The sequence below is a fragment of the Phoxinus phoxinus genome (genome assembly GCF_949152265.1).
Source record: "Phoxinus phoxinus genome assembly, chromosome: 12".
NCBI classification, from domain to species: Eukaryota; Metazoa; Chordata; class Actinopteri; order Cypriniformes; family Leuciscidae; genus Phoxinus; species Phoxinus phoxinus.
This window is the reverse complement of record NC_136887.1, coordinates 6696092-6717100: the sequence shown is the minus strand read 5'-3', so window position 1 is coordinate 6717100 and position 21009 is coordinate 6696092. Positions and strand designations below refer to the sequence as shown.

Sequence of the window (21009 nt, the reverse complement as noted above, 5' to 3'; positions counted from 1 at the left end):
AACATTTATTTCATAATGTGGTTTTCCCCCCACTTCCAATTATTTTACTTCCATAAAAGGTTAGATTTTTGCTTCTTTCTTTTTTTTAAATATCAAAAGGATAAACAATGCAGATTTCATTTTTACAGCCATCTTTGATAATATTTACCAAGGGGGCAAATAATTCTGACCAGCACTGTATCTAAGAAAGTCAGTATTGTCTACTCTGAATATATTTAAGGCTTGCACCTTTGAACCTTTTTCCAGGTTTGCGTTCTCGAGCCACCAGGCACTATTGTTGTGCGGATGAGCGGGCCGGAGCGTGTTAAGGGTTTTCTGCTAGAACGGTGTCTTGTTAGCGGCCCGGCCCCTAAGTTAAACAGTCTTTTTGTGGTTTACAGACACTATTCGATATCGCGATTAGAACAAAGCACTTAAGAATAAAGAACTTACTATTCACAATCCTCTGCTGGATCCATTGCTCCTCGAAGTGAAACTAAACCAGCACTTCTGAGGTAATTTTCCCAGGATTATTATTACGATAGTATTAATCCTCACAGCGTTGCAAGACGACGTAAAGTACATGATTCTTATTAAACTTGATGTGTTTTATCCAGCTGTTGTGGGCGTTGACATGTTTGCATGGGTTGCTCAGATCATTTGCGTTTGAATAGCGCGGGCTCTCCGTGGGCGTGTTCACATTAGCAGATGATGAGCTGAAATAAGAACGACTGACATCTCTCTCTTTTCATACAGATTAGCCTACATAAACAGAGAATATTTGTTTTCGTTTTGAATTAGATAATTAATAGTAGACACTTAAATGATTTTAAAGATATATTGCTCGTGCCAGGGTGAATAGTATTCACTGAGTTTTGTTTAAGTTTAGAGACGTGCTCCAGAAAAAAAGTTCATGGAGAGGCAGAAAGCACACCCTGTTTATTTTCTTTATTTTACAAAAGCACAATGTTTTGTTTTGATTGTAAGTGGACACATAAAAAAGTAGACATTTAACAGTTTATTTTTTCATATTTATTTATGGCCATAAATGACTGAGTATTTTAAGTCTATTTTGCTGCTATGTGAAAAAAATCGAGCAAAATGCGCCGGCGCATTTGCCGCCCCCAGAGGGTTAATAACTAATTATCTTTCCCACGGAAGTAAATCGATCAAAACTAACTTTAGCTGGACAATAACTTTATTCTAGAGCTGCTGTAAAGCCAAAACAATCTCTTTTACTTTAATTTCCAATTATCACTCTAAAGCTGCTTTGAAACAGTCGATATTGTTAAAAGCGCTATATAAATGAAGGGAGACTTGACTTGAATATTCTGTCCGTTTTGGCCTGCTGAATAGTCATGTAATTATCTGCCATTAAAAATGTGAAATCAGAAATCCTCCAACTCTCTGTTGTGTTCCTGCTGACCTTTGCATTCTGTTCAACATTTCAAACTCATTCAACATCCAGCCAGCCATCAGTGATAATTGTAGACCTCTGGAAATTACACAGTGCCTGGTAGCTAGCCAAGTAACAAGTGCTGAATGGTACAAAAATGGTCCCCCAAAATAGCACAATAATGAACAGTTCACGCCTGTCATTTTACACACAATAATTCTGAGGATTCAATTTTAAATACTCCAACCCTCAGCTTCTACTTAAAAATAAAATAAAAAATAAAAATATATATATATTCACTTTATAATTCGTTACATTTATATAGTGCTTTTCTGGGTACTCGAAGTGCTTTACATAAAGAAGGGAGGAATCTGCTCAAACACTACTAATGTCCAGCACCACCTGGATGATCCTCCAGAACATCCACCACACACCGGCTTATTGGTGGAGAGGAGAAAGAGTGATGAAGCCAATCAGTATATACAGTGGGGAGAACAAGTATTTGATACACTGCCGATTTTGCAGGTTTTCCTACTTACAAAGCATGTAGAGGTCTGTAATTCTCATCATAGGTACACTTCAACTGTGAGAGACTGAATCTAAAACAAAAACCCAGAAAATCACATTGTATGATTTTTTTATAATTAATTAGCATTTTATTGCATGACATAAGTATTTGATCACCTACCAACCAGTAAGAATTCCGGCTCTCACAGACCTGTTAGTTTTTCTTTAAGCCCTCCTGTTCTCACTCATTACCTGTATTAACTGCCCCTGTTTGAACTCGTTACCTGTATAAAAGACACCTGTCCACACACTCAATCAAACAGACTCCAACCTCTCCACAATGGCCAAGACGAGAGGCAGGACCTTGGTTTAACGTCTCATCCGAAGGACAATGCTCTGACAGTAGTGTCCCCGTCACTACACTGGGGTGTTAGGACCCACACAGACCACAGGGTGAGCGCCCCCTACTGGCCTCACTAACACCTCTTCCAGCAGAAACCTGGGGTGCTTCATAATATCTCTCCTCGTCTCATCCGTCCTCCATATGACCCGGAAACCGATCGAGCTCACCCATCTTGAAGGACATCTCTATTCTCGAATTGTTCCGCGAGGAATGAGAAGCTTCCTGAGGAGTTATGAGCGAGGACGCACTGGTGTATCCTTTGCGGGAGCGTTTTATCGACTAAACGTGACGCACGTATTAATTCTCCTCCCCCTTCACATCGGTCACAATCATTTTAATTTATACTTTACCTTTGCCGTTTAAATAAACCACACATCTCATGACATATTTCAACAGGGTATCTTGCTTTATTATTATGTATTAGGAATTTCTTAAATAACCTAAACAAAAACAACATAAGGGCAGATCCTAAAGTGACGCTCGAGTGATCAAGTATTCCAATGTATAAATAAGCTTTCCTTCGATTCTTGTGTCCTCCTTTTCTTTCCTTGCAGCCTTCCATCCCTTCGTCCTACAGGGGGCGCAGCTGAGACTCAGTGTCCCGCAGACTCACACCCTACAAAACAACATCTGTCTGTAATATTCAAGAATCCTGAGAACTTTGGTAAGATTTTTCAGATGTTTTATTAGTGTCAGAAAGGTAAACTTGTGCTGTTATTGTTATATTGTGTTGGTCATTATATCCGGCTGCGTCTGTGTTCTTTCATGTGTGTGTCATCAATAGATCACGAGCAGAACATTATACTCCCATCTGTGCTTTTTAGGCTTTTTAGACAGCTGTGATTGTACAGGCGATCGCCTCGTTCAGATAATGTTGCACAATTAAAATGAAAAATGACACACAGTATCATGTAAGTCTAAATAAACTGTTTTAAATATTGACGTTTATTGTAAGGTTCAAATTAGTTTCATTTGTTTAAACTGCGTCTGGCCATTATTTTCTGACAGCACGCGGGGAGACTGGGGGATTTATATGACGTCCACCTGTGAATGCAGACATGACGGCTGGATTGCGTTTACATTACACTGAGATCCGATCACAATGCGTCCTCGAATACCTCCAAACCTGGACACGCTGATCGATAACATTCCCATCAGAAGCGCGTTTACACTCGTTTTTTCAATGTGTATGTGGACAACATCCGGACACATTATGTTAATGCCAAGTGTAAACGCAGCCTCTGTGTGAAAAGAGTGTTAAGACTGTTATCAGCCATTTTTGTTTTGACCTTAAAACCTGAATCATTTTGAAATATAAATATATTATAATAAAATATTGCGATTTTCCAATTATAATGTGTGACTTAACATTATCCCCATATTTGTTCAGTGTCAGTGCCATTGTTTTGTCTCAAGATGCACACAGCAATGTTTTTTTCTTTTCTAAGGCATGTTTATAAAAGCTTTCTAATGTCTTAATGTATCTGTCTTACTCCTGGCTTAGTCTAAACCCTGTCTGTGAAACCAGACATATGAAGTGAAGATCACCAAATAAGTAAAGAATCTAAAGATCGTTGATATTTAATGAGCGAACAGAACTTTCAAACAATACATCATTTGTACCATTGGAAAAACATTGGCATGTAATGACTTGAACATGTAGTGGATATGGAGTCCAGTAAAAGTGTTTTTGAGCACATACACAGTCAAAGGAAGCAATAATCACCCCGAAATTAGGGTCAGTGCAAAAAACAATAAGCATTGGCTAATAAGGATCCTCGCAAGAGAGAACCATATCATGGGTATAGCAATTATTAATGTATACAATTACAGTCTCTAAAAAGGGGCACACAAACCGGACTCAAACATACAAGAACTTTCAAAGAGGATAACATTCGAAAGGATTACTCGCCCACTTACGATACCATACTGCTATCCCATATCTTTTTGTACTATAGTCTGAAAACAGCCTGGTTATAAACATATCCCGTATTAGGATTTACATGCTAGAAGTCCTAATAAAAACTGACCTCAGCAGTCTCTTCCTAAATATATACAGAGAGAGGTATCAAAATGCGTTTGGATTGCATCACAATGCAAAAGGAATGAGGAGAATCCAGACTGCTCTCTACTGACCACAGGAAGACAGTCGCACACAGTCATTAGGATTAAAAAAGCTTCATAAAAATGCCAGCCTAAGTATACAGTGGATAAATGCATAGGATTGATTTCTTACCAACTGAATATGGAACCTCATAATGATGGTGGCCACACACACACACACACACACACACACACACACACACACACACACACACACACACACACACACACACACACACACACACACTAGGTGAATGTCATAAAACAATTCTAGGTCACATTTCACCCCAAAATGAAAAGAAAAAGGAGATTCAAGGAATGACTTTGTGCATAAATAACAAGAAACCTATTTTACTTTGTGACATCCCAATTTGCATTATTGTAATGCATCCAGACATTTTCATTTCGAGATTTGCTGTAAGCCTCATTATTCTCGACGGTTAATAATGGCTCATTATTGCTATACAGACTTTGTTTATTGTAATACAATGCTTTGAATTAAAACCAGCATAAATTAAAGCCAGGATAAGAAATACCACCAAAATCTTTAAATACTTCACAGTTTATACAACTTAAGTTTCTTGCACATTTTTGATATATTTTCGGGTGGAATATGATCTGGGCGGGTTCTCTAGGTTTCAAAAGATTCATTCAACTATCTGAGAAAAAACAACCAGAAACGTCCTAGAAATACCTCCAAACGGGATAGGTTTGACCCGAGATGTGTCCGTAAGTAGTCATCGAGCACGATAATAAACAGTCCAACAGGTCTATGACCTCTGAAAATGCCGGTGATTGTCCTGTGGCTCTCCTTTTCATAAAAGATGAGAAATATACTTGATAACATTCAGCATGAGAAGTTCTAGGTAATCAGCATAAGAAGAAAAGTCCTCACGGTTCCCCATATATGTGTGTCTCTAAAACATGCTCTTCTGGCACGGTCCAGGATTGGGAATGCTGTCGTCTCGTTCAACGATTGGTGCTTTCTTAAACCACTCTTGTTGCTAAAGTCAGTTAAGGGTCCCACTAGTAAAATAAATAAGAAACCAATGTTAGTGTAAAAACAGTGAATATATTTGATTTTTTAACATATTACTAGAACAATTTATTTTACATTGAGAGGTGTTGCTAGGATTGCACTGTTACTATATTAATATTAAATCACCTTTTGAAGTATCATTCATGTCCAGAGTACAAACTGAGCAGGAGTCACACACTTGACTTTAATACTTTATTAAAGTGTCAGGGGAACTCTTGAAGCACATTTGCATTGTGATAGTGATGCTAAAATCGATACTCACCAAGGCTTCGTCCACTCCAGTGATTATGATTCAGTCCTAATAATGACTGAAGGTTCATTTTCATCTGAAACAACATTTGATTGGAGAGATTTTATTTGATCCAGTCTTTTTTCATATTTATTTGAACAATGTGATCTGAGAATAATTGACTAAAATGTGACCCTGGACCACAAAACCAGTCACATGGGTAAAAATAAATAAATAAAGATTATACGTAATCTGAAAGCTGAATAAATAAGCTTTCCATTGATGTATGGTTTATCAGGATGGGACAATAATTGGTTGAGATACAACTAAATCTGGAATCTGAGGGTGCAAAAAAAAGGAAACATTGAGAAAATCTCCTTTAAAGTTGTGCATTTATGTTCACGATTGTGCTGCATTTACTCACAAAAATACATGTTTTATACATTTACGGTAGGAAATGTACAAAATATCTTCATGGAACATGATCTTTACTTGATATCCTCCTTTTAAATATTTAATCCTTCATGATTTTTGGCATAGAAGAAAAATCAATAATTTTGACCCATACAATGTATTGTTGGCTATTGCCACGAATATACCCGTGCGACATGTGACTGGTTTTGTGATCCAGGGTCACATGTGACGCATGCTGGCAAAATGAGTGGGAGTGCACACAGGCTGATTACAAGCTACAGACAAAACAAGTGAAATTTTTTTATTTTGGGTAGAAATTAAGGTTTTCACAAAATTGAGTTCATTAAGCCCTCACCTAGCGATCCCAATGCTCTATTAAACATCTAAAAGTATCTTTATTTGTACGTTTTCTGAGGAGTACCTTTCCCTTGTCCATGAAAAACAGCATTTTTTCTGCTCGCTTCTGACGCTTCCCCTAGGCACAAGTTTGGTATCGTTTTAAAGCGGAACAATCCAACTTTGTGTGAATATTCATAGAGAATTCTCCATGGCACAAGTCTGAACCAATAAAATGTGATTTTCAAACTCGTGCTGAAAACTCAGACAGCGCACGGTCCCGGTATAAACATACAGTATTTCAAAACGTCTGTCTTGGCGAGTGTTCACGCTGACATTATCAGTTATGTCTTCAGTGAACGTTTGGTTAACCGTTGGGGAGAACATCTGATGTGTAACAGTAGGTCTGAATATATAGGCTGTCTGTTTCATTAATGTTAATCAAACAATTGTGGTATCATGGGGAAAAAAAGTTGAATATATATTTCCCCAATAGATATTTGGTTTTGACTTTGACTTGTTATTTCCAGGGATTTTAAGGTATGGTTGCTAGGTGATTTTGTTTTGAAATCTTCTCAAAACTTGAACTCGATTTTTCTCCAAATGGACTTGGCTGACTATCGACTTCAAAAAGTCGTAATTTTGAAGGTTTTCTTAATAGAGAATGTGAAAATAACAATAACTCATTTGTGAAAATTTGCTCATTGTGACTCATTTTGTCAGCACGGGTCACACATATAAATTCATACTGAACCCAAAACATCCCTGAACCTCAAGAAGGGCATTACATAAAATATCACAATATTACAATTGTTATTGTGAGTGTAATTTAAAGGGTATTTTAATGGAATACGTTGACTTCAGGCCATTGAATTATTAGAAAAATAATGTGCATTATTTTTCTAATAATTCAACGGCCTGGAGTCAATTATTCCGCTTATACTACAGTTACCACACCTCGAAATATTGTTCAGATGATGTATTTCAAGACGTTTGTAAAGTTTTTGTCATTAAAACGCTCTTGTGTAAGACTAATTCCTTACGCATCTAATCCCGTGCTCCGTTGTTTATTCCAGAACGTCATTGTAGAGTTAGTAACGGAGGTCTGAGCCGCTGATAGCAGACTAATGCTGGACACACTTAACCACTAAACATTCTCTGACTGTGAATGCAGCAGATTGTAAACACCGCTGTGAACACAGACTGAACGCGCGTCAATATAATTATTTATTTATTAATTCAATTCGTTTTAATTAATTTGTTCATTCTTTTTTTCTATTAGTGACAGTAGACTAGCCCAATAAATGAAACACAAAGCCCTTTTAACAAGTATAGGCCTATCAATTTTATTTATGTTATATTATCTTCAATAATTACGAAAACCCGTGCAGCAGTACTATCAATTTATTTAACTATGCAGTTTAATTTTCTATTGATTATGTATACTTTATTTATTAAAATTAAACTGCATGTTTCCATTGATTGTGAAGTTAGACACTGAAAATTGCAGATCGACCGCATGGAGCTGCGGTTTTTCTTGTTATGAATTGTATCTTATTTTCCGTTATTACAGTTGACTACGGGAAGTGATATGGAGCTGTAATGCGGTCAAGACCTGCCGGACCTACTTTAGCCGTGCGGTTCCCTGAAAATAACTGCACACCGTAGAACGTTCGTCAACCAATCAGATTCAAGCATTCAACAGCCCTGTAGTATACACTATAATATTAACTATATATTTTTCTCTGAAGTCCACTTATAATGTGAATTTAATAAAGTTGAAAAAAGGTGATTTTTAAAATGTTCAGTGTAACTTGCCAATCAGTCTGAAATTCAAGGCTTCACCCAAAAACAAAAATAGAAATATAAGGAACGTGTCGCTTGGGATCATTCTGTGATACTTTTGCATCTTTTTTAAAAGCTTGATCCTGGTCGATATTCACTGCCATTATATGGACGAGCATGATCGATACATTTTTTACAATTTTCCTTTTGTGGTCCGAAAAAGAAAGGCATACATGAGGGTGAATAAACAATGACAATATTTTCATTTTTTTTTAATGAACTATCCCCTAATTTGTGGAACAACTGACATTTAGTGGCACCAAAGTATGTCAGATATACCTGATAGAACATTGAAGTACAAAACTACATACTGAGCTTTAGTTGCTGCATTTAAAGATACATTTAAATGTATAACATACAATTAAAATCCCTTAGATACATTGTTGATCTCACCTGCGCTTTCTTCATCTGATCCACCGTCCTCTAACCATTTCTCCTCATTGGCCAATAGAGGATTCTCGGATTCACCCAGAGTCCTCAGCGGGAAATAGTGCCCATCACCCAGACTATAACATACAAACACATGGAAAATATTTACATAAGGCACACTTCATAGTGTATTTTCACATTTGTATCCATTTATACATCTAGCCAGTGTGATGTTTGTGCTTGAGCCAAACAGTTGCTGCTACATTTGCTTTTTGACATGAGCTCACCTTGTGAACACTGGAATAAACCAGAGCTTTTTATCCTCCCCAAACACCTGCTGGAGGTTTCTGCAGAGCCCAACATGAAAGCCATTCCTGTCGGGCCCGTTCTGAAACACTGGTGCAGAAAACGCCTCTGGAAAACAGGAACGTTCATGGAGGTCAAAACGGTCCACAAAAACATAATGAGCCACATAAATCACATCTGCTAAACAAAGGTCATGCAAGCAGTATACAACGACGACCTTTAAACGTCTTGCAGAAACACAATGAAAGGATAAATGTAAATCAAGGCATTCAGTACAGAAAGAAGTGAAATCTTCCTCACCTAGCGTTGATCTGTTTTTAGCCACCAACCAACAATGGTAGCCAAACAGGAACATGAGACTGACAAAAAACATGAGAGCCACAAACAACAGGAAGAGCACGTGGAATTTGGCGGAGCCATTGGGCAGATCTCCCTAACAAACAAATGCAAAGAGACTTGAAATGTATGCGTTCAACAAAACGAACAAATGCACATTTGTATTATAAAAAAAAGGGTTATTTTTCCATGTTATAATGACGGAGCACAGTTAATGAATCTCTTTGCATCTACCTGTACAAGTGCACACGTAACACGAGAATGGACCTCATTGGTTCTTGCTGAAGCTCAAACGTTTTGCGTAACACGAGAATGAACCTCATTGGTTCTTGCTGAAGCTCTAACGTTTTACGTAACACGAGAATGAACCTCATTGGTTCTTGCTGAAGCTCTAACGTTTTACGTAACACGAGAATGAACCTCATTGGTTCTTGATGAAGCTCAAACGTTTTACGTAACACGAGAATGAACCTCATTGGTTCTTGCTGAAGGTTAAACGTTTTACGTAACACGAGAATGAACCTCATTGGTTCTTGCAGAAGCTCAAACGTTTTACGTAACACGAGAATGAACCTCATTGGTTCTTGATGAAGCTCAAACGTTTTACGTAACACGAGAATGAACCTCATTGGTTCTTGCTGAAGGTTAAACGTTTTACGTAACACGAGAATGAACCTCATTGGTTCTTGATGAAGCTCAAACGTTTTACATAACACGAGAATGAACCTCATTGGTTCTTGCTGAAGGTTAAACGTTTTACGTAACACGAGAATGAACCTCATTGGTTCTTGCAGAAGCTCAAACGTGATGCGTAACATGAGAATGGACCTCATTGGTTCTTGATGAAGCTCAAACGTTTTACATAACATGAGAATGAACCTCATTGGTTCTTGCTGAAGCTCAAACGTTTTGCGTAACACGAGAATGAACCTCATTGGTTCTTGCTGAAGCTCTAACGTTTTACATAACATGAGAATGAACCTCATTGGTTCTTGCTGAAGCTCAAACGTTTTACATAACATGAGAATGAACCTCATTGGTTCTTGCTGAAGCTCAAACGTTTTGCGTAACATGAGAATGAACCTCATTGGTTCTTGCTGAAGGTTAAACGTTTTACGTAACACGAGAATGAACCTCATTGGTTCTTGCTGAAGCTCAAACGTTTTGCGTAACACGAGAATGAACCTCATTGGTTCTTGCAGAAGCTCAAACGTGATGCGTAACATGAGAATGGACCTCATTGGTTCTTGATGAAGCTCAAACGTTTTACATAACATGAGAATGAACCTCATTGGTTCTTGCTGAAGCTCAAACGTTTTGCGTAACACGAGAATGAACCTCATTGGTTCTTGCTGAAGCTCAAACGTTTTACATAACATGAGAATGAACCTCATTGGTTCTTGCTGAAGCTCAAACGTTTTACATAACATGAGAATGAACCTCATTGGTTCTTGCTGAAGCTCAAACGTTTTGCGTAACATGAGAATGAACCTCATTGGTTCTTGCTGAAGGTTAAACGTTTTACGTAACACGAGAATGAACCTCATTGGTTCTTGCTGAAGCTCAAACGTTTTGCGTAACATGAGAATGAACCTCATTGGTTCTTGCTGAAGCTCTAACGTTTTACGTAACATGAGAATGAACCTCATTGGTTCTTGCTGAAGGTTAAACGTTTTACGTAACACGAGAATGAACCTCATTGGTTCTTGCTGAAGCTCTAACGTTTTACGTAACATGAGAATGAACCTCATTGGTTCTTGCTGAAGGTTAAACGTTTTACGTAACACGAGAATGAACCTCATTGGTTCTTGCTGAAGCTCAAACGTTTTGCGTAACATGAGAATGAACCTCATTGGTTCTTGCTGAAGCTCAAACGTGATGCGTAACATGAGAATGAACCTCATTGGTTCTTGCTGAAGCTCAAACGTGATGCGTAACATGAGAATGAACCTCATTGGTTCTTATTGAAGCTCAAACGTTTTACGTAACATGAGAATGAACCTCATTGGTTCTTGCTGAAGCTCAAACGTGATGCGTAACATGAGAATGAACCTCATTGGTTCTTATTGAAGCTCAAACGTTTTGCGTAACACGAGAATGAACCTCATTGGTTCTTATTGAAGCTCAAACGTTTTGCGTAACACGAGAATGAACCTCATTGGTTCTTATTGAAGCTCAAACGTTTTGCGTAACACGAGAATGAACCTCATTGGTTCTTATTGAAGCTCAAACGTTTTGCGTAACATGAGAATGAACCTCATTGGTTCTTGCTGAAGCTCAAACGTGATGCGTAACATGAGAATGAACCTCATTGGTTCTTGCTGAAGCTCAAACGTGATGCGTAACATGAGAATGAACCTCATTGGTTCTTATTGAAGCTCAAACGTTTTGCGTAACACGAGAATGAACCTCATTGGTTCTTATTGAAGCTCAAACGTTTTGCGTAACACGAGAATGAACCTCATTGGTTCTTATTGAAGCTCAAACGTTTTGCGTAACACGAGAATGAACCTCATTGGTTCTTGCTGAAGCTCAAACGTGATGCGTAACATGAGAATGAACCTCATTGGTTCTTGCTGAAGCTCAAACGTGATGCGTAACATGAGAATGAACCTCATTGGTTCTTATTGAAGCTCAAACGTTTTGCGTAACATGAGAATGAACCTCATTGGTTCTTATTGAAGCTCAAACGTTTTACGTAACATGAGAATGAACCTCATTGGTTCTTGCTGAAGCTCAAACGTGATGCGTAACATGAGAATGAACCTCATTGGTTCTTATTGAAGCTCAAACGTTTTGCGTAACACGAGAATGAACCTCATTGGTTCTTATTGAAGCTCAAACGTTTTGCGTAACACGAGAATGAACCTCATTGGTTCTTATTGAAGCTCAAACGTTTTGCGTAACACGAGAATGAACCTCATTGGTTCTTATTGAAGCTCAAACGTTTTGCGTAACATGAGAATGAACCTCATTGGTTCTTGCTGAAGCTCAAACGTGATGCGTAACATGAGAATGAACCTCATTGGTTCTTGCTGAAGCTCAAACGTGATGCGTAACATGAGAATGAACCTCATTGGTTCTTATTGAAGCTCAAACGTTTTGCGTAACACGAGAATGAACCTCATTGGTTCTTATTGAAGCTCAAACGTTTTGCGTAACACGAGAATGAACCTCATTGGTTCTTATTGAAGCTCAAACGTTTTGCGTAACACGAGAATGAACCTCATTGGTTCTTGCTGAAGCTCAAACGTTTTGCGTAACATTGCTTTCATTTTGTGTTTTGTTTATTTTTATATATTTAAGTGTTGAACATTAGCCAGTTCCCGCTTCTTCTTCCCTTATTAACATACTGTACATTGCTACAACGTGCTGTCAAAGAGCCCTCGCTGATATAAGATATTTCCGAAGGCAGCTTAATTATTTATATTACATTCAACATTATTGGGGAACCTTTCACATCCATTTACCTCAAAATGATCACTTCTACATCACTGAAATAAACAAATAAGGCTTATTCTCTAGTGCACGTGTAGAATTAAATGGTTCAGTGACTTGGTATAATACTAGACAAATTATGATAATAATTATATATAATGATTTTAGTAAGTGACAATTAGCAAAGGAGAGACACACTTCACTGAAATAACTAATTAAATGGCAATTAGCTTAACAATGTAAAAGTATGTTATTGTCTCTAATTGGACAGGCAAGATAAAGACATTATGATATTTTAACTGTGTGGGTTAAGTGAGTTCAACATAACGCTCTGATTAAATATTTTAGTACAAAGCATAATAAAGAAATACATTAACTATATACGGTATATTTAAAAAATGACCTTCCATGATTTCTCCATGACTTTCCCAAGTCCCAGGAAATATAAAATTCCCTGATATTTCCAGGTTTTCCATGACCGTATGAACCCTGTATCTATACGTTTATTTGATCTCAATTGATTTTAAAAGTCAAAACTGCTCACCACCCAGAACTTGAGGAAGTACTGAAACACTGTTGATGCGATGAAGACGCAGTAGATCATGGAGTAAGACAGGAACAGCAGAAAGAACTTATAGTTGGAGAATCCAACACAGTTGTTCACCCTGAAGAGTGCAGAAGACAAAACGTCACATATCCAACATTTCAGATCCTTCAAACTATAATATTGTTGCTTATGAGATACATTTAAAGGTACACTATGTAACTTTTGGCCCTCTAGCATAAAAAAAAAAAAAAATGCAAGCATTCTGCTGAAGAACTTTGTTTTGGTTGTTCTTTGTCTCTGCGTGACTGCGGATGATGATCCTCCTGCTCATAAAACATATTACTAAGCTTAAAGGGTAACTAAACACTAAACCAACTTTTTTTAGTTAATGATCTGTACGAATGGAGCTTCATAAATGCTGTTCATTGATTCGAGTACTTTTTTTAACATTTGAGTATAAAGTGTTTTAATTTTCAAATATATGGTGTAAAAACGTCTGAGTGCTGCCCTCTTCAGGTTAAACGGAATCTCCTGAAGCAGGGGTACTCTCTGACGTAGGGTACTCTCTGACGCTGCGAGCTCACCACGCCCCTGGCAGCCCGTGGTATAAAAGCATCTGGTTCCGTCAACACCAGAGCGAGTCAGGAGCTGGAAATTGGAATTACGAGTTTTGAAAACGATCAGGATAGCGTATTTTAGCATCTAGTTAGCATAGCATTTATAGTTATTTAGATTATTTTGTGTAGCCTAGGTAGTTATTTAGCACAGTTGTTAGAAGCATAGTTAGTTAGTAGCATAGTATTGCATCAGTTAGGATAGTGTAGATTTTTAGCATTAGCTTTATCTGTGTTTAGTACAGTGTTTAGGCTGGTATAGGTGTAGTGTTGCCGGTTGCAACAGCACTGCTGGACTGTAAGTTAACTTCCCACCAGACATGGAAATTAGGCGCCAGTGTTTACATGCACTTGTGTGCCAAACGCTGGTCTTCCTGCATGGACTCCACAACCGCCGGCGCGTTTTGCTGGATATTTTTTTTCACATAGCGGCAAAATATGCTTAACGTAGGTCAATAGTAATAATAATCCACTCAGATACTGGACCCATTCTCTCTTGCGCGGCTGCTTCGCTAACATCGTCGGATGCCGATCGCGAGGCGGGAATTAATGCGATGCGACACCGCAGTTTGAGCTAGCGGCTCGAATTGATATGATTTTAGCTCTTTGTCCACAGACAATTCCTCCACTTCAGGTGAGAAAAGTCCTCAACTTTAAATGACCGCTCTGTTGCAAAGCTACTTGCGTCACTCTCCATCTTAGCGAGTCTGACAGCAGCTGTCAGTCACTGCGGGTCTGTCAATCACCCGCTCAGCCCCGCCCTCGGTTCGTCCGTTGGGCTCTGCCCACTTTTCCAGCATTTTTCAAATATTGCCAGTGGGTGGAGTCAGGCTCTGACCAGGGGTTTAGTTACCCTTTAAGAGAAATAAGCAATTTAGATTTAAAGGATCCCGAGCTGACTAGATGAAGACGTTACTGTAGCTTTACGCATTAATAGACACGATACTCCAGCGCAACAACTATAATGAAATGATCTTATAAATAATGCTTTACAGTGAACTCTGTTAGAGAGACACACATAACAGTTTATCTGTTCAATAAAACACTTACACTTGTTGAGTAATAAAAACACCATCATCTCAGCGTCACTTTTACAACCCTTCAATCCCTCAGTTCTTCCTCTCCTAATGCCAAGCTGATGTTGATTCTTGTTTTATTACCAGCTCTATCTCTCACACACACACACACACACACACACACACACACACACACACACACACACACACACACACACACACACACACACACACACACACACACACACACACACAACTAACCTCTGCCACTCCCACACCAGAAACACACACACACACACACACACACACACACACACACACACACACACACACACACACACACAATATGATGTTGATTCTTGTTTTATTACGAGCTGTGAGCTCTATCTCGTTCTCTTTTCTTCAGCAGACTCTCCTCTGTCACACACACACACACACACCTAACCTCTGCCACTCCCACACCAGAAAAACACACACACACACACCTAAACTCTGCCACTCCCACACCAGACAGACACACACACACACACACACACACACACACACACACACACACACACACACACACACACACACACACAACCTCTGCCACTCCCACACCAGAAAAACACACACTCACACACACACACCTAAACTCTGCCACTCCCACACCAGACAGACACACACACACACACACACACACACACACACACACACACACACACACACACACACACACACACACAACCTCTGCCACTCCCACACCAGACACACACCCACTGAATTACCCTCTGCCACTCCCACACCAAACACACACAAGCATGCACACACGCAAGCATGCGCACGAACATTCAACTAACCTCTGCCACTCCCACGCCAGACACACACACACACAGAACTAACCTCTGCCACTCCCACACCAGACACACACACACACACTCAACTAACCTCTGCCACTCCCACACCAAACACGCATGTGCGCACACACACACTCAACTCCCCTGCCACTCCCACACCAGACATGCGGCAAAGCAGCCAGAGCGACATTACTCTATTCACGGATCAGACGACACACACACGGGCGATTGACGCATGCAGGTCCTCCCGTCAGGTCTAAAACAAACACTTATAATAGTGAATCAGGGTAAAACAAAAATACGTTTTGGAAGAAGGATTGATTATGTATTGACTCATTATTATTTTTTTTATTTTTTTTTAACAAAAAAAAAAAGTTACATAGTGTACCTAACAGAAATGAAAACAATAAATGACTTGATTCATAATATAATAAATGTTTATATACCAAGGGCAATGGTGATCCATTTTCAAAACACATCTATAAAAACACAGGGGAAAAAAGACACAGTGATTCCAGGTCATTTTGTTCAACTGCAGCCTGTAACTTTAATTAAAATAAGAGATCTGTTATCAGGAACTGGGATTGGTGGTGCTAGACTTACGTTTCACACACGGAGCAGTGGTGACAGCGGTCCGGCTTTATCACCTGACAGCGATCACAGAACCTGATAGCTGAACACATGGAGATAAAGGACATCTGATCACATGTTTAACTGGCAAACATTCTGCTAAATGACTATACAGCTGCAGGCGCTGTGGAAATGTGTGTGTGTGTGTGTGTGTGTGTGTGTGTGTGTGTGTGTGTGTGTGTGTGTGTGTGTGTGTGTGTGTGTGTGTGTGTGTGTGTGTGTGTGTGTGTGTGCGCGTGTGTGTGTGTAGGTGGCTCTGTGTACCTCCAGACTGAGCGCGCGTGAAGATGGGAAGTTTCTTGGCAATATCCACGAGAATCTGCTTCTGAACATCCGGCCTCTCTTCCATCTCATATCTTTCTTTATCAGTGTATGATAACTGGAACTAGAGCACAGACAATTTCAAAGTTTATCAAACATATGAATGGAGAAACTGAAGTCTTATTAGAGCATCATTAGGATTTTTAGCATGACAATCAAGAAAAGTTCTCCTACAATTGTCATTTTTTGTAATTGCCATTATTCTCAAAGGTGATTCTCATTATTGCAATACAGAACTACAAAAGGAAACTACAGTAATAAATAAAAAAAACAGGTGGTTTAAAAAGCACCACCATAAATTAGATCGATTTTATTAATAATATTATTATTACAATAATTTCAGTGAAATTAGTTTTTATAAAGCACTTCTCACAATGGCCATTGATTCTCAGCAGCTTTACAAAAAAAAATAAAAAATAACCAAGTCTCAAATTCTGTAAGGTCTTCAGAAAAGTATGCTTTAATAATATATGTGTCTGTAAACTGCCAGTAAGCGAGCCAAAGGTGACCGCGGTAAAGAAAGAGTAACTGCGTAAGGTGTTAGAAGTGGGAGAAAAGTCTCCATGCTAATTAACTAAGTTCAGTTCAGTTAGTTAGCTAAACTAGTCACATGGTAGATGTGAGACTATTCAGGGAAAATGTGCTTAATTATGAAAATAATGCAACAACAACAAATTAAGTAATTTAAAAATTAAGTAAAATAATAAGACTCGGGATTTTGATTCTTACAAGCACTATTTAAAGTCCCCCTGTGGTGAAAATCAAGCTTTTAATGTTGTCTTTATGTCTATGTGGTGTTGTTAATCTGCTTTAAGACAAACCATGTGTAAATTCATAAGTCGACGGCATTGCTGAGTATTTTCTGCTTAAAACTGCAGTGAACCAAAGACAGTCTCAAAAACACGGTTTGAAATCGCTGGTGTTTCTGATGTCACACACTACCTTGTAACCAATCAGATCAACGTGTGATCGTCAACCAGTGGATCTCTGAGCTGAGTGAGTGGAGGCGGGGCTCATTTGCATATTCATAGCACCGCTTATGCTAAATGAGGCAAGGGTGTACAGTCAACCTATTTTAAGACATTAACTATTTTTTTTCCAAGGAAAAAACATTTAAATATGTAATTTTGGTGATCAAAGGTGAGTTGTAAGGGATACAATGATTGACTACAGGGAGACTTTAAGTCAACTAACTCATGAATCACTAACAAAAAACATAAATCACAAGCACCTTTTTACACGGTGTAGATGGTGAAGTAAAGATGGCCTTCCAATAGGTCCACCAGAACATTATAAAGCACACATGGAATATCAACAAATAGGCCACTGTGGAAACAAACAACACACATTACATGTTATAGTAAAGCCATATGTCATTACATGTGTCATAAGTTGATAAATGCTACAAGTTAAACAGCATTAGACCAATGAGGGTGTATATGAACTAGGCCTGTGATTACACTGCTAAAAAAAAAAATCTGATTTTTTTTTACTCACATCTGATATTGTTGCACAGACACGTGTTTAAACGTTTTTTTCACATCCGCTCTGAGCCACTTCCAAATGTTTTTTTTAAAGAGCTAATAAAAATAGCATTTCTCTAGGGAAACGTTATATCGGTAAGACATATCGTTATCACAATACTCAACAACAATATCGCATATTTTCCTAGTATCGTGCAGCCCTAAAAGCTACATTACTTTTCTCAGCAGAGAGCTGATAACTTCACTGTAATTAAACAAACAAGCTTCACTATTAGGATACTCTCTCTCTCTCTCTCTCTCTCATTATTTAATTAATTTGAATTAATTTATAAAAATGTAATCTTACAGCACTACTTTATTTCACTCCAGAATTCTAGATCTAAGGAGCTGTAGATAAAATTACCAGAAATTAAGGTTATTTTCCGGTCTATATCCGTTCTGTCAGATTTCCTGCTGCAAAACATCCATGATAGCTGTTATCTTGTCAATGCTGGCAAATATTAATGGCCACCAGACATGAATTATAAATCATTTTAATAGCACGCATGACTATTCAATACCAAAGGGTCTACTATGCGCACAGTAAAGTGATCACCGACGATAATTTTGGGTGTAACTCATGTAAACACAGATATGGAAGTGAATGTAAACAGGCGGGCCAGAAATCCGGCTATGGTCAAAAGATCGGCTCTGTAAACGCAGCCCTAGGCTCAACTGCAGTCACACACTGCTTTTTGTTGTTGTTTTGCAATGACTTTGAATCAGCTGGTGTTTTTTTAGTGATTGTGGACCACAGTGTAACTAACCACAGTTGCATAAACTGCTTATTCAAGCCTTACAAATCAGTCATATGATTTTTCTGGCCATAACTAAGTTACAGTTACATAGAGACTAGGTTTATGCAACTGTAGATCTGTGCTGCTAACATGTCATTGTTTGTTTACCCCATTATGTGTGTATAGTTTGTTGATGTCGCAGCTTAGTTCAACTGAGAGAACATGAACATTATATTTCCACTTCCACGTTTTAAACAAAAGCCCATTCATAGATCAAGAAGGCAGGTTTTTGTGTAATATAATGACTGAAGTTCACTTACCCCTCTCCAGATGATTACTGAGAGTAACTGAAAAACAGGTAATCATCAGGATCAGTGTCGTGAAGCATAACGTGTGTGTCAAAACCATCAGAAAACAGGCAGAAAGGACAGAAATCATGGCCTCACACAGGGATTACTCAGACACTATGATGCTGTGTGGTTTCTATTCAGGCAACTCAATAGGTTTGAAGACACAGCCCATGTAAACAACGCGATGACACAGGTTTAACAGCGGATACAATGACTCAAAATGTAATATATTGAATAATAATAATAGCAAAAATACAATAAACTGACGAACCATTGTGGAATAAACATGAGACTTCCTTGTTCCATACAAACAAGAACCATACGCGAATTAAAAGGCATTAATGGTCCCCAGTGAAATCTTACCGAAGCACAGCTCAAAGACATACGCGTAATACGACCAGAGGACCACAGATGAGATGATGATGACGGGAATCCAGGAGAAAATCCTCTGACAACATCTGAGTGCTCTCGACAGAGCCATGATCAGCCCGCTCTGACATCTGCTAGCGCGCCTGGCATTTGCATATTACCTCACAGCGATCTGCTCTGGCATCCACTAGTACACCTGGACATCCAAGCCACGGCATCTGTTCTGCGCTCGATTAATGGTAGTAGTTTTTTTTTTTTTGGCATTCCAACATTAACAACATAAATATAAGTGAAACTATGAGACTTCACAGACTGAGACAAAAAAAAGTTTTTAAATGCAGAAACACTGTGGGTTAAACAAAATCATAGCCTACTGGTTAACACTTCAAATAATTTCCTGGCTTTATACGGTCTCATAATTTCTAAGGCATCAGTATATGGGCTAGCTCTTTAAACATCTTACTCTTCAAGCTCTTACATTTGTGAATAAAATATTTTACAATAAGAAATAGACCATTTAAAAGTCGCATTGTTGTCCTCCGAATGTTGTCCAAGTTTCACCATATCCCAAGTAATAGGAGAAAAAAAAAAAAGATATGTTTTGTCCAATTAAGCACCTCATTCCAAAAAAAGAAACGTTTCAATATTGTTATTACAAATCTGAAAAGTGTTTGAATCCACATTAAATCTTAATCTTTGAAATTCATTACCTGGGAAAATATCATACAGCCTACATTTAAAATGTATTTCTTTACATTTTGGTGCAAGGAAAAAATAAAAGATATTTGCTTCTGAAATCCTTTAATGATGTCCTACTGAGATGTTGAAAACTGTAATCTCTTCTTATACGATCAGTAGCCTATAGCTTTCATGCAAAGACAATTTCTTATAATCATATTAGTACACTCCTTACCAATAAAACTTAAGATCAACTCTCTTGGGAATAAGTGTAGACTTTTTTCCCCATTTTTTTCATACTAAACATTGGATTTTCATATAAGCTTTTTTTCCCCTCACAGTTAAAGTTTAATTTGGTGCAGAAATCACAAAAAACAAACAAAAAAAAAACACAGCCATTTGTTTCCATCATGTGCCGCACTGGCCAAACACCTCTTCACCACTCCTCCAAAAACAAAGATTTTCTCTGAAATAAAACTACACTGTAGTGATATAAGGACGTTCAAACCTGTGTCCTGTCTTTATGGTCCACACACACAAAACTCTCACACACTGAGGACATCTGCTGGTCAAAGCCTTGCAAATGCAACTGCAAAACCTATAATATTTTGAAACGCCTAAATGACTTATAAGTCAATAATTTAAGATATACATTTTATTCTGTTTACTATTTGTTGACTATTGGAAA

The 21009-nt window shown here is 38.2% G+C and overlaps 1 protein-coding gene across 1 annotated transcript; it reads right to left on the bottom strand.

Annotated features, from left to right (window-relative positions):
- Positions 1–3842: 3842 nt before the first annotated feature.
- zdhhc15b (zDHHC palmitoyltransferase 15b) lies at positions 3843–19849 on the bottom strand. Its single transcript, XM_079630231.1, has 12 exons — positions 19638–19849; positions 19245–19271; positions 17896–17990; positions 16608–16728; positions 16317–16386; positions 16160–16192; positions 13245–13365; positions 9227–9359; positions 8908–9034; positions 8645–8757; positions 5690–5753; positions 3843–5414 (listed from the first exon to the last, which is right to left on the bottom strand). The coding sequence occupies exons 1-11, from the start codon at positions 19753–19755 to the stop codon at positions 5713–5715; spliced, it is 999 nt and encodes a 332-aa protein (XP_079486357.1). The 5' UTR covers positions 19756–19849; the 3' UTR covers positions 3843–5414; positions 5690–5712.
- Positions 19850–21009: the final 1160 nt, after the last annotated feature.